The 23,358-nt window shown below is 28.2% G+C and overlaps 2 protein-coding genes across 3 annotated transcripts in view; both read left to right on the top strand.

The window, feature by feature from the left end:
• Positions 1 to 399: 399 nt before the first annotated feature.
• LOC107450819 (substance-P receptor) overlaps positions 400 to 23,358 on the top strand; it is a 231,668-nt gene continuing 208,709 nt past the window's right edge. The window contains exon 1 of the mRNA XM_087150392.1: positions 400 to 437. The gene's annotated coding sequence lies outside the window, so the exon portion shown is untranslated. The remainder of the gene's footprint in view (positions 438 to 23,358) is intronic.
• Positions 8,061 to 18,463, top strand: LOC122269181 (uncharacterized). 2 transcript variants are annotated; one of them, XM_087150391.1, is made up of 2 exons: positions 8,061 to 8,340; positions 16,100 to 18,463. In XM_087150391.1, exons 1-2 carry the CDS (start codon positions 8,121 to 8,123, stop codon positions 18,283 to 18,285), a joined length of 2,406 nt encoding a protein of 801 aa, XP_087006517.1. In that variant the 5' UTR covers positions 8,061 to 8,120; the 3' UTR covers positions 18,286 to 18,463. The 2 variants fall into 2 exon arrangements, with proteins under 2 accessions (XP_087006517.1, XP_071037428.2); XM_071181327.2 differs by lacking the exon at positions 8,061 to 8,340 and adding an exon at positions 11,044 to 11,485.

Here is a 23,358-nt window from a genome sequence, read left to right as displayed (position 1 = left end):
ATATTGAGAGTGATTTTATGAAAGTAAAGGCTATATTTTGGCGTACTTACGCCAGTAAGTAAACTGAACTTCGCCAGTAAGTAAGGTTACAACAAGTATTCAAAATCCCCCCTGCGCTCCACTTCCCTGAAGTATTGTCCAGATGTGTAAGTGTGAAACAGGTCAAAGGTCATTATTCATATAACACTTTCCCCCTTTAGCGCAATTGAGTGTTAGTAAAGGTGTGGAAGAATTCAAGGAAGTGAACAATTCGTATTCGACATTGATGAATGGGCAACATATGCACTTAGGAATGAACTGCTCTGAAATGTACGGGGATTAGTCTTATGAGTGCAAGGTTCTTCAAGAAAAGAAATATACTTTAGTGTATACAGATGAACGTGAGTAGGTGTATATAACTGTAAGGATGGAAAGTTATGCTATTGGAAATGATGAAGGTAAGTACTTATACCCATTCTATATATAGTTGAAAATACTTATAAATAATTTTTAATGTGAAAATTTATTTTCGGTAATAAAATTTATGGAATTTAAAAGCGAATTAGATAAGTATTTCCTTGTTTACTTTCGAAAAAAGAGCATTTTTCGTATTTTTTTTAACTCGGAAATGTTGTTTCATGTATATATGTATATATATATATATATATATATATATATATATATACTTACAGTCCCTGACCAAATTATTAGATGCACTATAAGATTTTATGTAAAATCTTAATCAAGTGATACTATACAGTATTATTGTTTTTACACAGCTTAAACCGGCTTATGTTTGTGCATTAATTAGTCACATTGTAATGCAATACGTTAAAAAAAAAATAAATACAAAAAGGAAGTATATATAAAAATCTCCTTAATGATTTTTTGTTGTTATAATTTTTAAATTTCTACTTCAAAATAAATACATATGCCGATTTGTAAAACCATTTATAGAAGGGAATGTAGAGATTAGCATTTTTTCTCGTTTGCTTTTTTTTTTATCTCACTTTCCTATCCATAAACAAACCAGGCAGATGATGCACCTGTAATGTGTCAGTGGTATCAATATCCATTTTCTGTCAGAGGGAATGAGTAATTATTCATCATTGGTCAAAGGGTTGGACACTAATATGTGTTGATAAGACCCTCATTTCAACTCCTTTTTACTCTCAGCTCAGTTCAAGCGTCTCAAATTTAACTATGGCGAGCAGTAAACGTAACACTTTCTCCATTGATGATAAAATGGGCAAAATCAGAAAATTTGAAAATGGATGCAATCTAGTTGATATTTGCAGGGATTATAAACTATCCAAATCTGCAGTTTGTAACATAGGGAAAGATAAGCAATTAATAATTTCTGCTCATGAAAAAAATTTAGATGGCAGAAAAAGTTGAGAAAAGCAGATCACAATATTGAGGAAGCATTACTGAAGTGGTTCAACATTCGAAGAAGCCGCAATCTTCCAGTATCTGGACAAATGTCGAGGAATTTGCTAAGCGATTTTATGAGAATACTTTTATGTTCTCGAATAGCAGATTTAAAATGCGAATAACAGAAATTCAGGAAAATTATTTGAGAGTCGGGAAGTGTTCACAAGACGAAGAGTAATGAAAAATAACACATTTTTTGCTACTACATAATATTTTTCAGTCATTTATTTGAATAATGTGTAATAAAAGGAGGAGTTTGGGAACCATTAGTTAGATTGCCTGTGTAACGGATATAGTGAACCGAAATTTCGATCCCTTGAAGGTTCACAACAGCGGGGTTTGACTGTACATATATATATATATATATATAGTCAAACCCCGCTATAGTGAACACGGTTTATAGTGAACGAAATGTTCGGTCCCGTGCTTTGCTATACACAAATAATGTTATTTTTCGTGTATATAGTGAACCAAAAAAGTGAGGAAGTAGGATATAATGAACTTTTTTCTGTCTTCGATTGACTTTTTAAAAAAAATTTTTGTAATAATTTTGAAATTTCTTCTTCAAAATAAATACATATACCGATTTTCAAAACCATCCGTAGAGGAGAATGTAGCGATAAGCATTTCTTCTTGTTTGCTTCTTTTATCTCACTTTCTCATGCCTAAACAAACCAAGCAGATGTTGCAACCCAGGCAGACGATGCACCTGTAAGGTGTCAGTGGGATCAATATGCATTTTCTGTCAGAGGGAATGAGTAATTATTCATTATTGGTCAAAGGGTTGGACACTAATATGTGTTGATAAGGACCTCATTTCAAATCCTTTTTGCTCTCAGTTTAGTTAAAAAAAATCCTACAAACAAGTGTTTCAAATTTAACTATGGCGATCAGTAAATGTAAAACGCTCTTCATTGATGATAAAATGGGCATAATCAGAAAAATTTAAAATGGATGCAATCAAGCTGATATTTGCAGGAAACTATCCAAATTTGCAGTTTGTAACATATGGAAAAATAGGCAATTAATAATTTCTGCTCACGAAGAAAATTTAGATGGCTGAAAAAAGTTGTGAAAAGCAGATCACAAGGAAGTTGAAGAAGCATTATTGAGGGTTCACCAATCGAAGAAGCCGCAATCTTCCTGTATCTGGACAAATGTCGATGAATTTGCTAAGCGATTTTATGAGACTACTTTTATGTGCTCGAATGACAGGTTTAAAAAGCGGAATAACAGAAATTCGGGAAAAATTATCTGAGAGTCGGGAAGTGTTTCCATATCTGATGTTGAGGATTGCTCATTAGCTAATGATTACTAATTTTTTTTTTGTACGCAAGACGAAGAGTAATGAAAAATAACACATTTTTTGTTACCACATAATATTTTTCAGTCATTTATTTGAATAATGTGTAATAAAAGGGAGGAGCTTGGAAACCATTAGTTAAATTGCCTGCGTAACGGATATAGTGAACCCCCGGTTATAGTGAACCAAAATTTTGGTCCCTTGAAGGTTCACTATAGCGGGGTTTGACTGTATATATATATATATATATATATATATATATATATATATATATATATATATATATATATATATATATATATATATATATATATATATATATATATATATATATATAATTAACACGTCATATAAAATTTAATAATATAAATATTGTATATATATAATATACCAAAAGTTAAAAAATGACAGTATTGGTGCAAAGTCATCAAACGTGATGATTAGAAAGAAGTTTTAATGAGAATAAATAGTAATGAATTTTAAACTACTTTTGGAGAAGATTTTTGAAGTAAATTTTTTTTCTTCATTTTATTCCAAAACATCTGCTTAATTAGCTTTTTTTTAAAAAAATTTTTTTTATTAACGAAGATTTCAAGTTTTGTCTTTTTTTAATATTTATTGGAATTTAGAAAAGAAAAGAGAGGAAGAGTATTTTTCTATCAAAACTTATAAATCACGAAATAATTTTGCACGTGAACGAATGTCAAAGGAAATGTAAGGAGAAGAGTTTAAGGGGAGATGAGTTCTTAAAAGTTGTAGTATTTAAATTTTCTTTGTACCCAATAAAATCATACTTAGACCTGTATTTTTCCTAGTACGTTACGCGCGCATATGCCGTGTAATGCACTTAATGCGTTTTGTGCATTAACCTGGTAAAATACATATTCAAATCCAGTATTAAGCCCTTGATAAATTAACGCTGTGCAGAAGTGTGAAAGCCGCATAAGAATTTTGTGCGTCTCTATTTAGTTTCTTTTAAAAATAGTTTAATGGTATAAACTTTAATAACAGTAGAACTCAGAGATCTAGAATCAGTCTGAAGGTGCGACGAAATAAAAATTGTAAGGCCTGATTAATATGTGTCGATGATTTATGGTATGGCAATTATAAGAAGAGCTCTCTTTTCAAATCTTTCTTCGTACGTCTCTATTTAATTTCTTTTAAAAATAGTTTAATGGCATAAACCTTAATAACTATAGAACTCCGAGATCTAGAATCAGTTTCAAGTTGAGACAAAATAAAATAGTTCTCTTTGAAGCAGTCATTTTAGAACACTTAATGAATATAATAAAATATATGCAGAAGACTTAAAATAATAAAGAAAAATCTATTCGGCAGAATTTGTTAAAACTTAACACTATAATACTTTAGAGAAACTTGCAAATAGATTGCTGTATTAATATTTTATTGAGCTGTGTAAGATAAACTAATTTTGTTAACAAAGTAATGATTTTTCAATAAAATTAGATTCAGTATCATTCAAAAAACTTAAGTTTTAATTCTTGCTTTTGTAAAATGTATCATAAATTTTTTTAAATTACCGTTACATTCATGTAAAAAATTTTTATTATAAATTGCTATAGATTGAAATATTTTAATTTATTTAATTTAACTTTATAAATTCTTAAATTAAAATTAAACAAAAGTAGGATTCAAATTATTCAAAAAAAAAGTAGTCTTTTAATTCTTAAATTAAAATGATTATGTGTATAAATGAAATTTAAGACAAATATCGAATTTTCAAAGTACCAGAAAATAAAAATTAATCAAATTTTAGGATTTTTTTCTTTTTTCTACGCTTTTTAATTTAGTGTATATAGTATATATTTAATGAATAGTATATGGGTTATATCCAGCATAATAAATAAATTCCCCTACATGAAGAATTGATCGGAAATCGAGGTTAGCAGCATTGAATTGAATATAATCTTAAGTTTTCTTATCATATCATAGGTAATACCTCAATCAAAAGAATTTTTCTCTATTTCTAGATCGAGTACAGGTCCTCTTACAACTATGTAAATGTAGAACATACACCGCCCTAATTTGAGGATTATTTTGTAGCTGCTTTTTGCTATAGCTTAAAAATATTGATTGAAATTGAACAAAAGTTTTGAAGCAATTTTTAATTAATTACAAGATAATGATTTTAAAATTGAAGAGAAAGTAAATCGTTTAAAATTGCGCAAGATATGAGCGTATTAAGTATTTTTTTCAAAATTTTGTCGGGAATTGTAGGTAGCAGCTCGTGGGAAAAAAACGATTTGAATATCTTCAAACAATCATTCTGCAAAATAAGGAAAAAATATTTTTTTTCAGCGCAGGTGGGAAAGAACTACTTTAAAAACGTATTTTAAAGGATTTTTTTTTCTTCCTAATTTTAACATGCTTGTTAATGAAAAATTGCTCCTAAAACTTTTATTTTATTGAGTATTTTTGCTGTTTTAGGAAAAAATCGTATGACAAATAAAAGTTTTTATTTATTTATTTTATAAAGGTGTCTATATTTTCCTAATATGTAAGTTAATCTGACGAAATTTTATGCACTTCTTACAAATAATAACAAAGTGTCTTTTGAGTTAATAAATTTATTGTTACATTTTCTGAAATAATATTATTATAATACTTGCTTTCGCTCATAATTTATTGCCGGCCCCTTAGACCACCTCTGAAGTTTTTAAAATTTATTACACTCTTGAAATTCATAATATAATTTTCTAGGTATTTTGTGAGGAATTCAAAGAGAAAAGGGTGAGAAACTGATAGTGTCTTATCTATTATTGCATGGTGGTGTATATTTAAATTTCCTTAGTTTTATTTCATAGCTGTTTTATTTGTCATGAAATGTTCGTGCCTTGATGAACACAGCTGTTCCATCTATATTTTAGAAACATTCAAAAAAAATTTTTTTTCATAAACACCACTCTTAGTTAGTTTTAAAATTTTTGTTAAAAGGTATATATTTGAGAAGATGATTAAGATTCATAAAAGATTATCTTGATTCATCACAGCAGTATTAAATAATTAATACACAATTTTACTATTGCAAGTGAAAAATGGTATGGAACGAAAAGCGAACACTTTTGAAATGTGTTAAAAAGGAATTGCTTTTAAATATTTTTATGCTACATTTACTGTAATTAATAAATAGCGTCAATCTATAATAATTTTCTTTTTTGAAATGTTACTTTAAGACTACCTATGTGTAGTTTTTCTACCTTGTCAAGAATTCTAAAAAATAAAAAAAAATTGTTGATCTCGCAATTATGGAATAAGCTATTTAGAATTAAATTACTAATAAATTATTATTAAAAAAATTAGTGACAAAAAGAATGATGTTTCACGTCCTGTTTAGTTCCTAGCACGTGACTGCATTAAATCACACTAATTTACTAATATTGCTGTAAATAATCAATAAAAAAATTTTAATAATGAACACACACTAAAAAAATGTCTTAAGAAATTTCATATTTAACTTACTTTATGTTTTATAAAATGCTGTGAGCAAAGGGGATTAAAAATATTACGAAATAACTCTGCAATACTGATATCTTAATTACAATAAATACATTTTTAAAAATAATCTCGCGGAAAAGAAAGCAGTCATTAAAAATTCTGAATTTTATTCTTGTTTTGTAAAATCATAACATTTTGTAAATAATAAATATTAACGAAAACAATAAATAAATTTTTAAACGAATTAATCGTTTAAATAAATTTTTAAAAATAACCTCGCGGAAAAGAAAGCAGTCTTTAAAAACTCTGAATTTTATTCTTCTTGTTTTGCAAAATCAAACATTTTGTAAATAATAAATATTAATGAAAGCAATAAATAAATTTTAAAAAGAATTACAATAAATACATTTTTAAAAATAATCTCGCGGAAAAGAAAGCAGTCTTTAAAAATTCCGAATTTTATTCTTTTTGTTTTGTAAACTCATAACATTTTGCAAATAATAAATATTAACGAATCGAAATGGCGCCAATCAGAGATAAGCGCATCATGAGTGTCAACCCCTATGGAAAGAAAGATAATGTCAAGTGCGATGGATTAGCGTCAACTCCAAACCTGTGTTTGTAAAGGGAAGGGGGGAAACTTTGAGCGATGAACACCTGTGACTTTGGGCCAGAAAGGATTCCCCCATCATTTGGGCCCGATAGGACATCCCCGACAAATATAACCAGGTGTTTTTCTTTCCCCCAAGTAGTACAGTTAAGTCGTCAATCACGTCAACACTCCCATTTTACACTGTTTGGTTGGTCTGTCATGCCCAGGGACTAATATAGGGGCCTTTATATCTATGGTCATGCCTTACTTCAGAAAAGGACTAAGTAAAAGCAGGAATTTCTTATTCTTCTGGTGAACGAAATAATGTCTTTTTTTCTTTTTTAAAGTAATAAACAGTTTTTATTTTTATAACAAATAAATTAAATTTCGTGAAACCTTATAAATTAAATTAATGTAAAATTATAAATTTTAATAAAAAAATTTAGAGATATTTCCTTTGCTTCCTTATTCACTCTTTAAATTTTATTCAAAACTGTTACATGCGTAGTGTTTTATTTTCCTAACCTGGTTCTACTATTCACTGTTACTTTTTTCCGTTTTTTTAAATCTAGATATTTCAATGCTTTTTTGCTTAAATTCTAAGAAGATTCATTAAGCTTATATGTGCTTTGTGTTTTTTCTGCAATTCTAAGTAAAGCGTAATATTTATTGGTTATCATTGTTATTTTAAAGTTATCATAGTTACTTTCCTTTCCTTCGATAGTTTATTATCATCTCAACAGCACTCACAAAAAGCAAGATAATATGAAATTCAAATCAAATGACTAATATATATATATAAATTGATTACGCTAAATATTTTATTAATTAAATTTTTAAAAAAATAAGAGAACCATGCAAATAAAATAAAAAAAATCTCTCCTTTATTTTTGTTTAGAAAACTAATTACCCCACAGATATTTTTCAGTTTTCGAAAAGAAAAATGTATTCAGTAAATGTCATAACAAATAAAAAATTTAATTTAAAATTGATGGATATCAATCTTATTAATTATTATCGCATTTTACTAAAATTAAATATAACTTTTTTTTAAGAAGTTACAATTCCTTCTACTAATTATTCTACAGATAGTTTTCAGTTTTCGAAAAGAAAAATGTATTCCGTAAATGTCATAACAAATAAAAAATTTAATTTAAAATTGATGGATATCAATCTTTTTACTAATCGTCGCTTTTTACGAAAATTAAATATAACTTTTTTTTAAAGAAGTTACAATTCTTTCTTATAATAAATGTTAAAAAAATATAAAAAAATGCATGCATACAAAACATAAAAAATATCAAATTAATGACCAGGTTAATCAAATGAAGAAATCTCCACTCGACATGTTTTTGGATGAAAACTGCGATTTGTACTTTTTCCTTATACATAAATCGTCCCACAGAATTGGAAGAGGAAGGACTTAGCAATTATCAGATTTTTCAGTCTTTGTTATCATTTCATTTTTTTTTACTCATCTGTTTTTTCTCTATCGCTTCCAGTATATATTTGGGATCTCGGATAGTCATTGATCTGTATAGCTGGGATCCAGGATTTCAGGCAACAAACAATCAAAGTAAAACCTTTTAAGTTTTTCTTCCATTTTAGTTGCCCAAAACAAGTCATCTCATTCAATTTTTTCAACTTTAATTCCCTTTGTGGTCCAAAAAGTAAAAAAGCAGAAATTGGCTTTTGTTACGTGCAATTGTCCCTGCACCTGAAAATAAAAATTGTGTTTTTTGTTTATTTCTGTAATACCATATTTTTCTTTGTTAGTCTTCCAGAAGGTGAATTTTCTGTCAAGTATAGCTGCATTTGGAAACAAATTTGTACATGTCAGAGGACGCTTAACTTCAACAATACATTTATTTTCATTTTCGTCCAAATCCTGTACAATTCCGTTAGGAGTGGCACCAAAGAGACTATATTTTTCGTCTACAAATAATCCACATTCTTCAACCTTTATATTTATGCGTTAAATGATTCCACCGCATTATTAGTGGAATTATAAGGCAAGCTTCTGGCATGGTTTGTCAATTTCCCTATTATTTCCATGATTTTAAACAAAATTACACTTTCTTCTAATTCTGAGATATGATTTACATCATCTCTATCATTACAAAATTATGAAGCACAGTATGTATGGTCTCCAAAAACATGTCGTGGAGCGTTTTTCATATCCTTTATTAGATCAGCTTGTGCATTTAGTTGATATTTTCTATGCTCTGACGCCTTTACAATTGCATTTCTTAATCTAAGAATTCTTTTGTCTAGCAATTGCAATTTGTGAACTGCGGCATGTCCTGATTTTGTATTTCTTGCTACCTCTTTCAATTTGTTACAGAAATTTTTTAAGAGGTGATTCCAACATTTAATTTTTTCAACGTCGAAGGTGCCATATGGGTTAGCTTCCAAAACTTTTTTGTACACATTACTGTACAAAAAAGTACACATCACCGTCTCCAATCATGGCTACATATTTTACACCATATAATGTCAGACTTTGAAGGAAACCTTGAACAATAATGTTTGCTGCTTCCATTGAGGTAGAGCTGCCTTCCCAATTCTTATAACAGTAGTATATCGGGGGGGGGGCGTACAGGACACTTTAGCCTATCCCATATACTACTACCTAAATTTCCTAATTCATAATCGTAATATTTAAAATAGACGGATATTTAGCATTTTTTTTATGGAATATTAGATAAAATCAGCATATTTTAATAAATCAAAATTCTTATTTTTATATTAATAAAAATTAATATCTTTGTAATTCATAATCGTAATATTTACAATAATTTATATTAATAAAATTTAAAATAGGCGGATATTTAGCATTTTTATATGGAATATTAGATAAAATCAGCATATTTTAATTAATCGAAATTCTTATTTTTATTTGACAAATCTTTGTAATTCATAATCGTAATATTTAACATAGGCGGACATTTTTATATGGAATATTAGATAAAATCAGCATATTTTAATAAATCAAAAGTCTTATTTTTATATTAATAAAATCGGTTTTATTTAACATATTAATAAAAATATTTTTCAAAACAATTATCATAATCATAATAACAAAATTCAAAATCATATCTACCATCAACGATCCCATGATAATCGAGATAAGTAAACGGGATAGGATCATCTTTTACAACATACTTAATAATTTCGTGTCTAGTTTCTTTAGTGAAACAATCATTTTTTAAAACTAATTCTGTTTCTTTATCGTCTACAATTAGTTTCATCGTTAGCTCATATCTAGATTTATTCAAACTCTTTATATGATATTCCCCAACTTCCAAATCATTAACTTTAAAAACTCCATTATTTTAACTTCTTTTTATTTAGAAACATTTTTTAGAATACATTTTTTAAAATTCTTTTATTGGTTCGTATAGAGGTACTCGTGTATTACGACAAATTTCAGCAAGAGGTATGTAAACTATCTTTTCTTTGTGTGAATCATAAAATTCTTCTGGTAATATTCTTATACCAGACTATTTATATAAATTATTCTGGTTTTTATTTTCTATTAAAAGACAGAGATCTATTTTAGAAACAAATTCTATTACAAAATCTTTATCAATATCTTGATATTGTATAATATAATCCCTATTAACATAATCTTGAAATTTTCTTATAAGGTCCATTGATAATTTTTGATATCTAGATGCAACATTCATATTTAAACGATCATAATAATTTTCTACAAATCTTAAATCCAAAGATTGGAATCTTGATATTTCATACCAAGTCACTTTATCTGCAAATACAACCTTTTTTTAATTTTACAGTTTCCCATATAAGCTATTTATGAAAATCTATAACAAACGTTCCTTGGTAAAATCTAAACATGAAATAAAAACAGAAATACATGCGGATCCACACATAAAAAAGGTGGTGGGGAGAGTCATAAATCACAGTGAAAGCTGACTTCAACCTCCTGCGGTGCAAAAGCTCATTTTCGCTGTGGGTAATCCTGTTAAAAAGGGTTTTAGAAGGGGAAGGAAATTTTGAGTCTGATGATTAGAATTATTGAAACTAATTTGTGATTTACGTAATCTGTATAAAACCTAGAATTAAAATATTAATCTTAAGCTAAAGAGAATTTCTTAAGCTTTCAATCTGTCGAAAAAATTTTCCAAACATACTAAAAATAAACTTGCAATTAAAGCTTATCTCCTAAATTTCAGTCTTTTAAAGAAGACGTTAGTTTTAAAAAAGTTTTAAAAATACTTAAAATGAAATAGCATAAAATGAAGTAAAAAAAATTCCAAAATATTAATAAGTGTCTAAATAAAGAGTAGGTTATGAATCATATAATTCTCCATAGATTAACATGGGGAACGAGGAAAGTAGAATCTCACTCCTAGACACCCTTAAGCTTCTCTGAAGAAATCATTCATTATGCTGAATTAAAATGTTTATGACATGATCTTTAAAAAAAAACGCCCGAAATTCCGATCTTTTTATTACGACTCGCGTTTTTCAAATCATGCATACAGAAATCACCTTTGACGAGCTTATTTGTGTCAATAGCGACGAATCCCGCTTCCAACTGTGTCCTGACGATCATCGAAGACGTGCTTGGAGACGCACAGGGCAGAAGGAGGATCCTGCCTTCACAATTGCAAGCCACACCAGCCCTCAACAAGGCATTGTGGTCTGGGGTGCCATTTCCTTTGACAGCCGGACCCCTTTGGTCGTCATTAGAGGTACACTTACTGCACGAATTCCACACCAAGCTCGCACCTACGACAGTGCTGACGTAAAATATCCTCAGTGGTAGAGGATCATGGTTTAGAGTTCTCTTGCCATCAGACTAACCATGAGAGGATTTTGAGTTTTTCCACTCCATATAACGCAAATGAGGGTGAGTTTCATCAAAAAGTTTTCCAAGATAGCTAGTTTGATCCAGGAGCTCTTTTGTTTTGTGTTGGGCTCAAAATTGCTAAGTTACGGAGCTGAATATTAGTAGGCGTAAACCCAAAAGTGCAACGGCTGTTCAACGACATTTATATATATAAAAAAAAAAAACGTTTAGATTAAAGTGTAAGAAAAAAATTCTGCTGCATTTAACTTACCCATATTGAGATAACCACCGTGTTATTTTCATAGATTCTTAAGTACCCCTAAGCATGCCACTGACCTGGTTCTTCCACTAAGCTCTTCAATAGTGTCAGTAATCGCGTTTCAGATTTGTGCATAATTTGGTAGTGTTGATCAGAACTAACTGTTTTTTTTTATTCATCTCAAACGAGGAAGGAGCAATTCAGCATAATTTAAGATTTACAATTTTTATAAGTAGTTCAATTTTCTAAATTCAGAAAACGGAAATTTTGCGTGATAAATACTTTTTTGTTAAGATGTCAAATGTGGTTATAATGTATAATAAAATATATATAGATATATTTTCTTATTATATTCTGGTGCTGCCGTGGGCCGCAAACTGGGAACTCTAATCATAGTGCATCATTTCTGGATCATTCTCCCCCCTCCCGCATCTCGGGTTTAATATTAACACCACTGTCTATAACCTTTAGATAAAGAGGTGTCCTGCGTGCAGATTTTTTAGATTGTACACTGTATAGGAAACTTAAAGCTCAATTTTATTAAAAACTTGAATACTTATAACAAATATATATTATATATATATATATATATATATATATATATATATATATATATATATATATATATATATAATGAATTAACTCTTTTTTTCAATACGTATTCTTTTTACAAAACAAATAATGTTTTTAAATAATAAATTATATTTTTATTATAAAGAATTTCTTTTAAGAAAAATAGGAAAAAACATTTTTACCATTCTTGAAAAATAATTAAATATTTAAAAAAAAAGCAACGAATGTTTCAAAATTGAATAATATTCTTAAAAATAAGAATTTTCTTAACAAATAATAATATTGAAAATTATATCTTTCTTTAAAAAAAAAAAATACTTTTCTTAATAATAATTTTCTTTCAAAAATAATTAATGATTTTAAAATTTAATAAGATTTTTTAAAATAGGAATTTCTTAAAAATATAAAATTTTTTATTTAAAGTTAGACTTCCCTGTTAAAAGAATACATATGTTTTTTTAAAAAAGAAATTCCTATAAAAATGCTTAAAAAAAAAAAAAAACTAACATTTATTTAATAAAAATAAATATTGCTTTTCGAAATAAAATTTCAAATATGAGGATGCTCTTCCTCTATATTTTGTTCTATATATTTCATTGACAATAAGCCCTCGGTGATAAATCGTGCCAAGCTAGTTTACCGGCTAAGTACAGGAATCATAAGAGGATGAAAACTAGACTCAAGGATGATGCTTTTCCTTGCATCATCCTTGAGGATTTTAATATTAAACTACGACAGGTGTTTTTCGTTAGACAAATAGATATGAAACAATAAAAAAAAACAATCAATAATTTATCTTCAATTTGTGAAAAAATAGTATGCAAAAAAAAAAAATAATCTGCTGTTTTGCATCGAAAAATTTAAAAGCATCAGGGTGTTTTTTAATTTCCTAACAAGTTTGATTATCAACAATTCTGAGCTTTCTTTTATTAAGAGGTTGATGATAATTTAAAAATGAGCATTTAACTTAAAATAAAAGCTAAATTAAAATGCTTAAAAAAATTATTATAGGGTAAACTAACCAGTGAAGCAACACTTAAGCTTCGCTTGCCTTTTAAAAAATCATATTAATTTCAAAGTTCGTAATTTTAATTAAATGACTGTGTCAACATATTTGTTACTAATTGCAAATTACGTAAAAAAATTGTAGAGAACTTACATAATATTGCTTTAAAGTTTTGGAGGTTCAAATAACAAGTAGTAAGAAGACCAAGTGAAGGAACAGCTCTTACCAGTGAATGAACACCTAGTAAAGGATCACTTAATTTTGGGTTTTTTTTAATGCTCTTTATGAATTTATTAGCCATACAAATATTTAAAAACAAGCTTATTCTTGAAATTATAATATATAAATACTTGGAAAATGCTAACTTTTTTTTCTAATCATGATTTGAAAATTAAAGTGTCAAGATATTAACACATACTGTTCATTCACTGGGAAATCCATGCCCAGTAAAGAAACATGCCTGTTCCCTCACTGGTCAGAAGTTGTTTTCCGTAATTTCAACATACTTTTGATGTGGAACATCACTAAAGGTACAAGAAAATTAAAGTTTATCTTTTATTTTCATTAACTTAGAAAAAAACCCAGTAAAGGAACACTTGTTCCTTCACTGGTTTTTAATCATTTGGTGATCCAGTGAATAAACACCCCCTTAGCTCAGCACTTTATTATGCTTTGATGCTTTAAAAAAAATAAAACGTCCCTTCAATAACTATATTTTGAATTCTCTTTTTCACAGTGAGAAAAATAAAACTATTACATGCAATTAATTCCATTTCAAACATATAAATACAAACACTCACCTTATAATTTTTTCAAAGAAACAAGGTGTTGCAGAGATAATAACAAATTCAAGAATTTTTCCAGAGAAGTCTATTTGACCAGGTAATCCAAAACATTGCTAGATGACTTCCTATTATTTGGCAGTAAGCTATTGTTACCAATCTATTTAAGGAAAAACTTTCAAATTCTTATTTTTAATCAATATATATAAAATGTTCCTTCACTGGTTGGTTTACCCTATTATTGAAAAAAATAATCTACGTGGTATGCGTATTAAATGAAATTTTGAAAAATGGAAAAAAATATAGTTAATTATTTAGTTAAATGGTTGTGTGAAACATGCGCTGCCTGGTAATTAAAAAGTTTATTTTAAGATTAAGACGATAGATAATATGTTGAGAAATTTTAAGATGTTTAAAAATCTTGGCACGATTCCGCAATTTTATTCTCTTGGTGGTGAATCTCAAAACACGATTAAACATAATCTTCGATGATATTACAATTTTATCCGATAGAACGATGCATTTTATAGTTTTTTTTAGTTTCATTTAAGTTGTAATTGATTGATAATTATTAAATATATTTTATTCCACTTCAATTTATACGTATGTATATTGAAATTGTATAAATTATTCAATGAACTTACCAAAAATTTTTTTAAAAAAGCAGATGTATAACCACATTTTATCAGAAACATGATTTTATAAAACTCAACATTCGTTAAATATAATGTTTTATTCGAATCTCTTTGCTAAATTACGAGTAAATTTTCAGATGTCTTAAAAAGAAACATCGTATTTCATAATTAAAAAAAAGGATTAACATTTGGCTCTCAGCGGAAAAAATATGAATGAAATTTTACGTTACGCATGCGTAAGTCAAGTTCCTCGCACGTTAACCACATTTAAATATTAATCTCCCCATTTAAATATTTCTACATTTTCACCAAATCATTTCTTAAAAAGTAATTAATTTTAATTTATGTCGGTTTCTACTATATAAAAACAGTTTGACTTTAATTTTGTTATGGAACAATACGTGGGGTTATATAGTATAAAAAAAAATTTATACATCATATATCAAAATTTTTTCGTCCACAATTAAATTAAACAATAAATAATTATTAAAAATTATTGTTTGAGTGAAAGTTATTCAGGGTGATTTTTTGTGTGATAGTGCGCAAAAAAGGAAGGTAAAACGAACCACACTGAATAACTTGTAAACAGTTCAAGGAAGTGAACTTAAATATACTAATCAATTAGTGCAGGCTATATTTATAGTGACGAAATCAGAATCTAAAACGTATTTTCTCTGAATTTCTTACAAAAATTATGTACTTAAGAACACAAATGTGCATAGTTCATTGTTTTCAACTTTTTTAAAATTATAAAACTGTATTAATAACATTTAGCATAACTAAATATGATTAATAAGAGTTTTCAATGTACATCACTTTTTATACAATATGTCCTCAGATAAGAACTAAAATCTTTCATCATACTGCTATTTCAAACAAAACAAAACGGTGATATTATATATCTAACGTATATCAATATTCGACAAAAATATTTTAGGCTACCCACCTGCAGTTGATTGAACTACCACTGCATGATACCACAAAGAGGTAGTTAATAATTGGTATTCAATAATGCATTCAATAACCAATTTTCAAAAACATCTTAAGCAAGAAAAAAGTGTACAAATTTGAATCAAATTTGAAAATCATAAAATAGGCATTAGACATAGCCTAGGTATTGTAAACAATACTTGATCTCTGCTTAGCCAGTAACTTGTAGATTAAATGTATGACTTAGGTTCGTGATAAATTACGTATGCATAATGTTCTTTGAAATCTTTTTATTCAAATCTTTCATTCAAAACTAAATTCTATTTTACAGAAGGAGTCCGCAAAGAAAAGAGATCTGGAAGCTGGACATTCAAGACTTTGAAAACAGAATCGACTGAAAGAGCTGACTTCATAAACAATTTTTCAGAACCTCCTTCCCTGCAGCGCATTGCAGTAGTGTCGATTGCAATTGGGCTATGTACGGCTCCTGATATAAGGAATGAACTGACGTCTTATTTCTTATCTTCTTTCGATATTGGAGATCCAGATGAGTTAGAAGAAAGAATATTAGGCAAATTATTCGATAGCTCTTTGCCCTCATCGCTGAAGACCGAAATCTCATACGTCATTCGACCCATTTGGTGGCAGTTGTTGAAAGCGTTTCGTATCTACCGTAGTTGGATAGGAAATGAAAGAAATCTCTATGAGTATTACATGAAGCGTAGTACAATTTATTGGACAGTTGAGGGGAGAGTTGACATAGTGAAATCCCTTACGGAACTATTCGATAGTGGAAGCTTAGGAAGATTAGATATTTGCCGTTTGTTTGGGTTAGCCTGCTCTCACTGTTTAGGGGAACATGTTTCAATTTTTTGGGAGAAGATTTCAGAAGAATTTGGAAACCGATTTCATATCGTTCGGTTCGGAGAAAAGTATACTTGTCATTTTATAATATATTGGATGTGTGTCCTCGAGAATAATCTAGGAAGTTTTCTAACTAGAGTCATAGATCATGAAAACATATACGATGATAATCTTAGTACCGATGTTAATATTGCTTGTTCGATTAATGTTAATAACATAGTTGCCCTAAAGTATTTTTGGAGGAAATTGTCGGAGCAGGAGAAAAACGATCATTTGAGTAAATGGCTTTTGCAAGCTACTCGACGTATGGAAGTTCAAAATCCTTATCTTTATCAGTATTCTTCAGAAATTTTAGATGTTTTATGTTTTTTATTATCTCATGTCAATAGTATAACTCAAATGACGGAATTTTTTCAGAATCATTCTCGCGTTTTAGTGTTTTTGATCGAAAGTTGGCCATATCAAAGAATATTCTTGTCCACTATTTTTGAACTATTGGATAACCTTCAAGAAGAAATTTATTCATGCATAATGCAGGATATTAGTTATAAGATGAGTGAAATTGGAAATGAAATGATGATTTTTAAAGAAATATGGAGTGCCAGTCCATTAAGACTAAGACGATCATTTCTGAAAAATGAACTTCTTTGCGTCGATGTGTTGTTGCATTTGCTGAAATTAGAAAATCTGAACATGGCTGTTAGGATATTAAATGATGCTTCCAAAGAAGAGATTAAACTATTTATCTGCTTTATGTTTGGCCGGCCGGAATTTCGCCGTGCTATTTACTCAAGCAATCTGAGTTCGCTTCACATGTTATTATCAAAATCTACCTTGCCACCAGAATGTTATCCCTATAAAATCAATCTTATAGAGCAAAGAGAGCAAGATAGGCGCATAATATCGTGGCTTATTAGATTTAGCGATTGGCATATTTGTATTGAGTGGATATGCGATGGTAACATCCAAGCAGCCGAGTCCTTCTTGAGATGGGTTTATCAATCTGTGGAAATTGATACATTTAAGAAAACAATATCATCTTTACATGTTATCTATTTGACATTAATATTTTTGTCCAACTTTGAGCTTGTGGACCAGTTTCTGAATCGGTATTTCCAGACGGGAGAGGAAATTCAACAATTTAAAGCAGACTTTTTGAGAAAATGGGGTAATTATTTTTTCAATCGATTCATAGACATGCCGTTCATTGTATTAAAAAGAGAAGGCGATGTGTTACAAAAATTTATAAACTACAACTTGTCTTCTCTTGTAAACGTTGCAGAATTTCGACTTATTTGCCGTAGTTGTATAGAGTATGCACTGAGTAAAGGTTTTCTTGAAAGTGCCACCTTACTTTTGAATGCATCTTTTGATGATATCAATGAAATAAAGCGATACAAAAACAAACTTATACTATCCAAGAAAGGAATTAAAAAGGATCTAACCTTAAAGCAATCCCTAACTGATGCTGACTGGAATCATGTGAAAGAAATTGTAATGTGGTCGTCGCCTCTATCTCTAAATACAGTCACAAAATTAAAATCACTAATTCTGAAGCAGAAGACTAGTCACTCTTTCCAAGATGAATTGAATCCAAAGATTTCAGCTCTCCTTGATTTACTGGAGAATGTTGTTGAGAAAGATAGCAGATGATAATTGAACATTTTTTTTTGCAATGAAAAGCGAATGTAAATAAAATCATGTTCACTGTCAAAAGACGAATCATGCTCACTGCGCAATCATTGCTAAAAGATGTATTGTTTTGTAATGAATATGTAACTCCATTTTTAAGTGTTAGTTGTTTAATATTAATGAAACAATATCCGCTATATATTATTTGCCACAACTTTCATGATTAATTTAATTGTCAGAACTTTATTTTTTTATTTTGGTTATATCTGAAGAAAAATCAGCAGTTTTAAGTGGTAATTTTCCCTCACTATTCCCAAAAATCAGTCACTAGGATATATATATATATATATATATATATATATATATATATATATATAGTGGAACCTGTTTAAGTGAGCACCTGAGTATGGTGACCATTTTCTATAAGTTTTATTTAAGGAGTCCTTTTTAGAGAGTCTTCATAAATTGACCACCTCTATATAGTGATCATTTGACTCGGTCCCGAGGGTGGTCAATTTAGACAGGTTCCACTGTATATATATATTCAAGGTAATTATATATTGTACTTGGTTAAATGTGGTTTCGTGGTTTTCCTCTCCATGTAACGCAAATGTGGGTTAGTTCCAAAATTAGAAGGCTATGGAGCTCAACAATGATAGTCGTTGGCTGTTTAACATCGGTTATAAAATATATTACTTATAAATTAAATTAAATCGGTTTATGTTTCCGATCATGCATGTGCCCTAGTGGGAAAAATTTACCTTCTTATAATAATACAATCTAAGATTTTGCAAAAATTTGAAACACCGGTCTTTTTAAAATTAAAAAGTATCGTAACCTATAACCTTTAAAGTTATTTAAGATGCTAGGAGTTAAGTATTTAAATCAATATTCCATATATATATATATATATATACACTGAGTGGCCAAATTATTATGACCACCCCTTCAGTACGCTGTTGGGCCACCTTTTGCGCGTATTACTGCCTTAATTCGTCTGGGCATGGATTCTATGAGATGTTGGTAGGTGGTAGAAGGTATGCCAGACCATGCTCGCTGAACTGCACTTGCCAATTCCTGCAAATTTGATGGTACTGGATCCATCTGTCTGAGCCATGGCCAACTAGAAGGGGGAAGGCCGGAGAACGTTTTCTCTCGCTTCAACATTCCGTCTGATCTAGAAGTCTCCGTTGAAAACCGCTATAAGACTTTTAAACGCATCAATACCGCATTTTCGTTATTTTTATTAAAGGATAATTCAAAAAAGATTTTTAAGGAATTCTCAGTGGCATATTTAAGATTTTTAAGTTTAAAATAATATTTTTCAAATTAAGTTTGGAAAATAAAACTTTGCGTTTTTTCTTTTAACTTATTGTCTTTGGGATTAAGAAAAATTTACTTATTGATATTATCTTTGATGTCGCTTTCTAGTCTCAGATAAGTCTCGTAATTTAAAAAAATAAATAAATAAAAAGAAATCGGACCTTTTTGATTCAATTAGCATTTTTTATTTTTATTTTAATACACTGTAAGAACTTAGATTTATGATTAAAAAAAACAGTTTTTTGACTTTTTAAATCAATATATATATATATATATATATATATATATATATATATATATATATATATATATATATATATAAAACAGTTTATTTAAATGAAGCTAATTTAAATCAACAAACCCTGGTCTTAAATATAAAAGATACTTAGAAATTAAATTATAGAATAGTATTTTTTATACTATTTATTTCGATTTTTATATTTTATTTCAAGTATTAAAATGAAAATTATCTAGGATTAGATTTTTTATTTCAAGCATAAAAGTACTACATAACAAATATGTAAATAAAAACATCTGCATGGTTAGATTTTTTGTTTATTAATAATTTAAATCAAAAAACAGAAAAGAGTTTTTATATTTTCTTCATTTAAATTGTGTCAAGTATTAAAATGTGTATTACAAAATTGCTTATAATGAGATTTAATAGAAAAAATTTAAATTAATAATAAAACTAAACGGAAGATACATTTTAGTAAAACATCAAACTGCTGTTAAAAAAATCTTATGTTTAGATTATAATAAATAAAATTACAATACTTCTTTCTATGAATTTATTTTAAGCATTGCAGTGCAAAATAATACAAGTAAATAACAAAAATCTTATGAATTGATTCAATTGAAAAAGTAATTAAATAAATAAACACAAAACAACATTTTTTTGTAAGTCTTTTATTTGTACATTTTTGAGTCTAAAATACTATATATTATTTAAAAGCTGTTTGAAATTCAAGATAAGAACCAATATATTTACAAGTTGTTGAACATTAAAATGAAAGAAATAATATGTGGAAAACATAATAAAAAGTCCAATTATGTGCCAACATAAAACAAGAATGACTTACAGTCATAATGTTAATTTACAAGTACTAATTGAGAATTTTGAAATATGCAATATTTCAATCAATCTTTTGGTTATTGCTCAGAATGTAATATAGTTCCATATTTTATGAAGAAAGGAATTTATTTTAAAATTATCATTAGCAGAAATACTGCATACTGATAAGACGTGCTTGAATATTATTCCAGTATGTGATGATTATTTTCCATTTCAGTTCTTTTAAGAAAAAGCAACGACTAAAAAACTGCAGTGAAAAATTAAGAAATAGAAAAATTTTAACACTTTGCTTATATATTTTATATTAGTATTATAATAATAGCATTCCACTATTAATAATTTTTTAATATTGTTTGAAAATATTCAGCCATTTTGATTAAAGATTTTAATTTCATAAGAATTAATTATATTTTGAAGTTGTATAGAAACCTCAAATGAGTTTTAAAAAACAAAAATTTTTACTTTATTTTTATCCAATTTATACTTGAAATTTACATGCAACAGTTAGCTAGTTTAGGTTCAAATTTTACAAAAAATAGTCTCTGATTATGTTACAGACAACTATGAATTTATAAAAATTGTGATGCAGATTGTCTAAGTAAAATCTGCTACCAGAATTATTATAAATTCTGATTATTATAAAAAAAGATTTATGCAAAGTTACAGGTAATTGCTTTTAAAGTAATGAAAAATCAGTTCACTAATTGTTACGCATGCTTATTAATAAATATCAATACAAGACAAAATAAAATATAAAAATGAGCAATACCTTAAAAATGAGATTTTTTTTTATTACCATTAAATCAATTATAAAAAAGAAACATTATTTATGACCAAGATTGAGATAATAGTATTACTTATTCCTACAGTTAATTCTAAATAATTTATAAAGAGACACATCAATAGATTTCAACTTTATAACATTCTACTTCAATAATTTGTAACATACTCCTTTTGTTTACACCTTACTCTTTTTGTTTTTTCTTGTATAAAAATTAAAAATATTTTTTTGATGCATCATACTTTCAATTATATACAAAATTTCCAGACCTATGTAAATTCAAAACATCGAATTATAAAATAATACGATTGATTAATAATAAATAAGTGATATAATAATTATACTATAATTACCAAGAATAAATAGTTAAATATACCTAAAAGTAAAAATAAAGTTTTTACAGTAAATAAAAATTAGCCGACTGATAGTTATTTATCGACTAACACGTTACAAAGTTTTATAATTAAATGTGCTAACATTAAAATATTATTATAGAACTTATTTATCGAATATAATATTTTGTAATTACTATTGTTATATAAATTATAAAAATTTACGACAAGGAATTCTATAATTTTGCAACATAATAAACAAACAGATGGAAGTATTAAGCAATTTAAGACATGATAATGTTTTAAGCAAGTTATTATTTAGAAAATTTATCCAATTTTCTTTTTTCTTCTTTATTAGTATTTTCAGCTTTACGCTTCTTATTAACATTATTTTTTTTCATCTCAATTTTGTTCATTTTCTTTAATACACATTCATCAGTTTTAGCTTTTGAATAGTTATTTAAACACAGATTGGAAAATGAATTGATAACTTTTAAAACACGCTTAGAAAAATTATAGTTACATTTTTCACAAATTTGTTCCATATCAACTATTGATGTTTGATACAAATGTAATTCAGTTAGCTTAACTAAAATGTTATGTTGATTAACAGATAGAGATTGATACAATTTTTCATACTTACTAGATATTAATTTCTGAAAAATAGCAAAACAAACAGCAACAATATAAACAATGTCACAAGATGGATTTTTCAAGCCTCCTCTATTAAGCATATCAAGATAGGAACTGTTATGAAATTTTTCAGTTTCTGACGACAAAAGTTTTGTATCAAAATCCACATTCAAATCGAAAGGACTGAGATATAAATCGTAGCATGCATCACAATCAACATTAAGCTTGTATACACAGTATCCAGTAATATAGGTCAGAATTTCAATGCTATCGCAAGACACATTTAAATCCTCAAGAATATCGATAAATGGCTCGATGTTTGTTTCTTCCAAAGGAGATTCAAAGTCGGAGAAAAAAAGCCGGAGCGAAATATCACCATACGCTTTCGAATGCAACTTAAGCAGTGATTTTACCCGAAGTTTACGCTCAGATTCAAGGACTTGTTGCAAAGATACATGATAATTCGAACCAGACAACTGTCGATACCGTGAAAAACGGAATTCCAGGACATCACTATGAAATTTAGTAGTTAGCACATATCTTGCACCATTTTCCAAGAGTCTTTTTGATACGGCCGCCACAATTGTTGATGTTGTTTGAATAAGGGCAAAAAATGTCTCTTTAGAGAAACAACCCTGCCTTGGCAATTGCTTCATCTCTTGCCACTTTTTAATCCACAGTAAAAAATTTTCCAAAAACTCAAAGCTTTCAGTATTTGTTTCACTGAGTGGAAGAGAGTCAAAACTTCTTATGAAAATCCCTTTATTCTCGTGTGAAACATTTAAAATATCCCACCATCTCTTTATCAATTTCAAGAAAGCAATGGCGTCTTCCATTGTGTGTATCGAGGCTATATTTTTTTCTGAAAGCTGCTCTAGAGCAGCACTATTACTTTCGTGAAAAACATTTAGTGCTGGCAGCACGTTCTGTCTTTCCATTTTGGTTGGGTA

Source organism: Parasteatoda tepidariorum, chromosome 8, assembly GCF_982258835.1.
Source record: "Parasteatoda tepidariorum strain Cologne lab strain chromosome 8, Ptep-v5.0, whole genome shotgun sequence".
NCBI lineage: Eukaryota > Metazoa > Arthropoda > Arachnida > Araneae > Theridiidae > Parasteatoda > Parasteatoda tepidariorum.
This window is presented reverse-complemented; position numbering and strand designations above follow the sequence as displayed.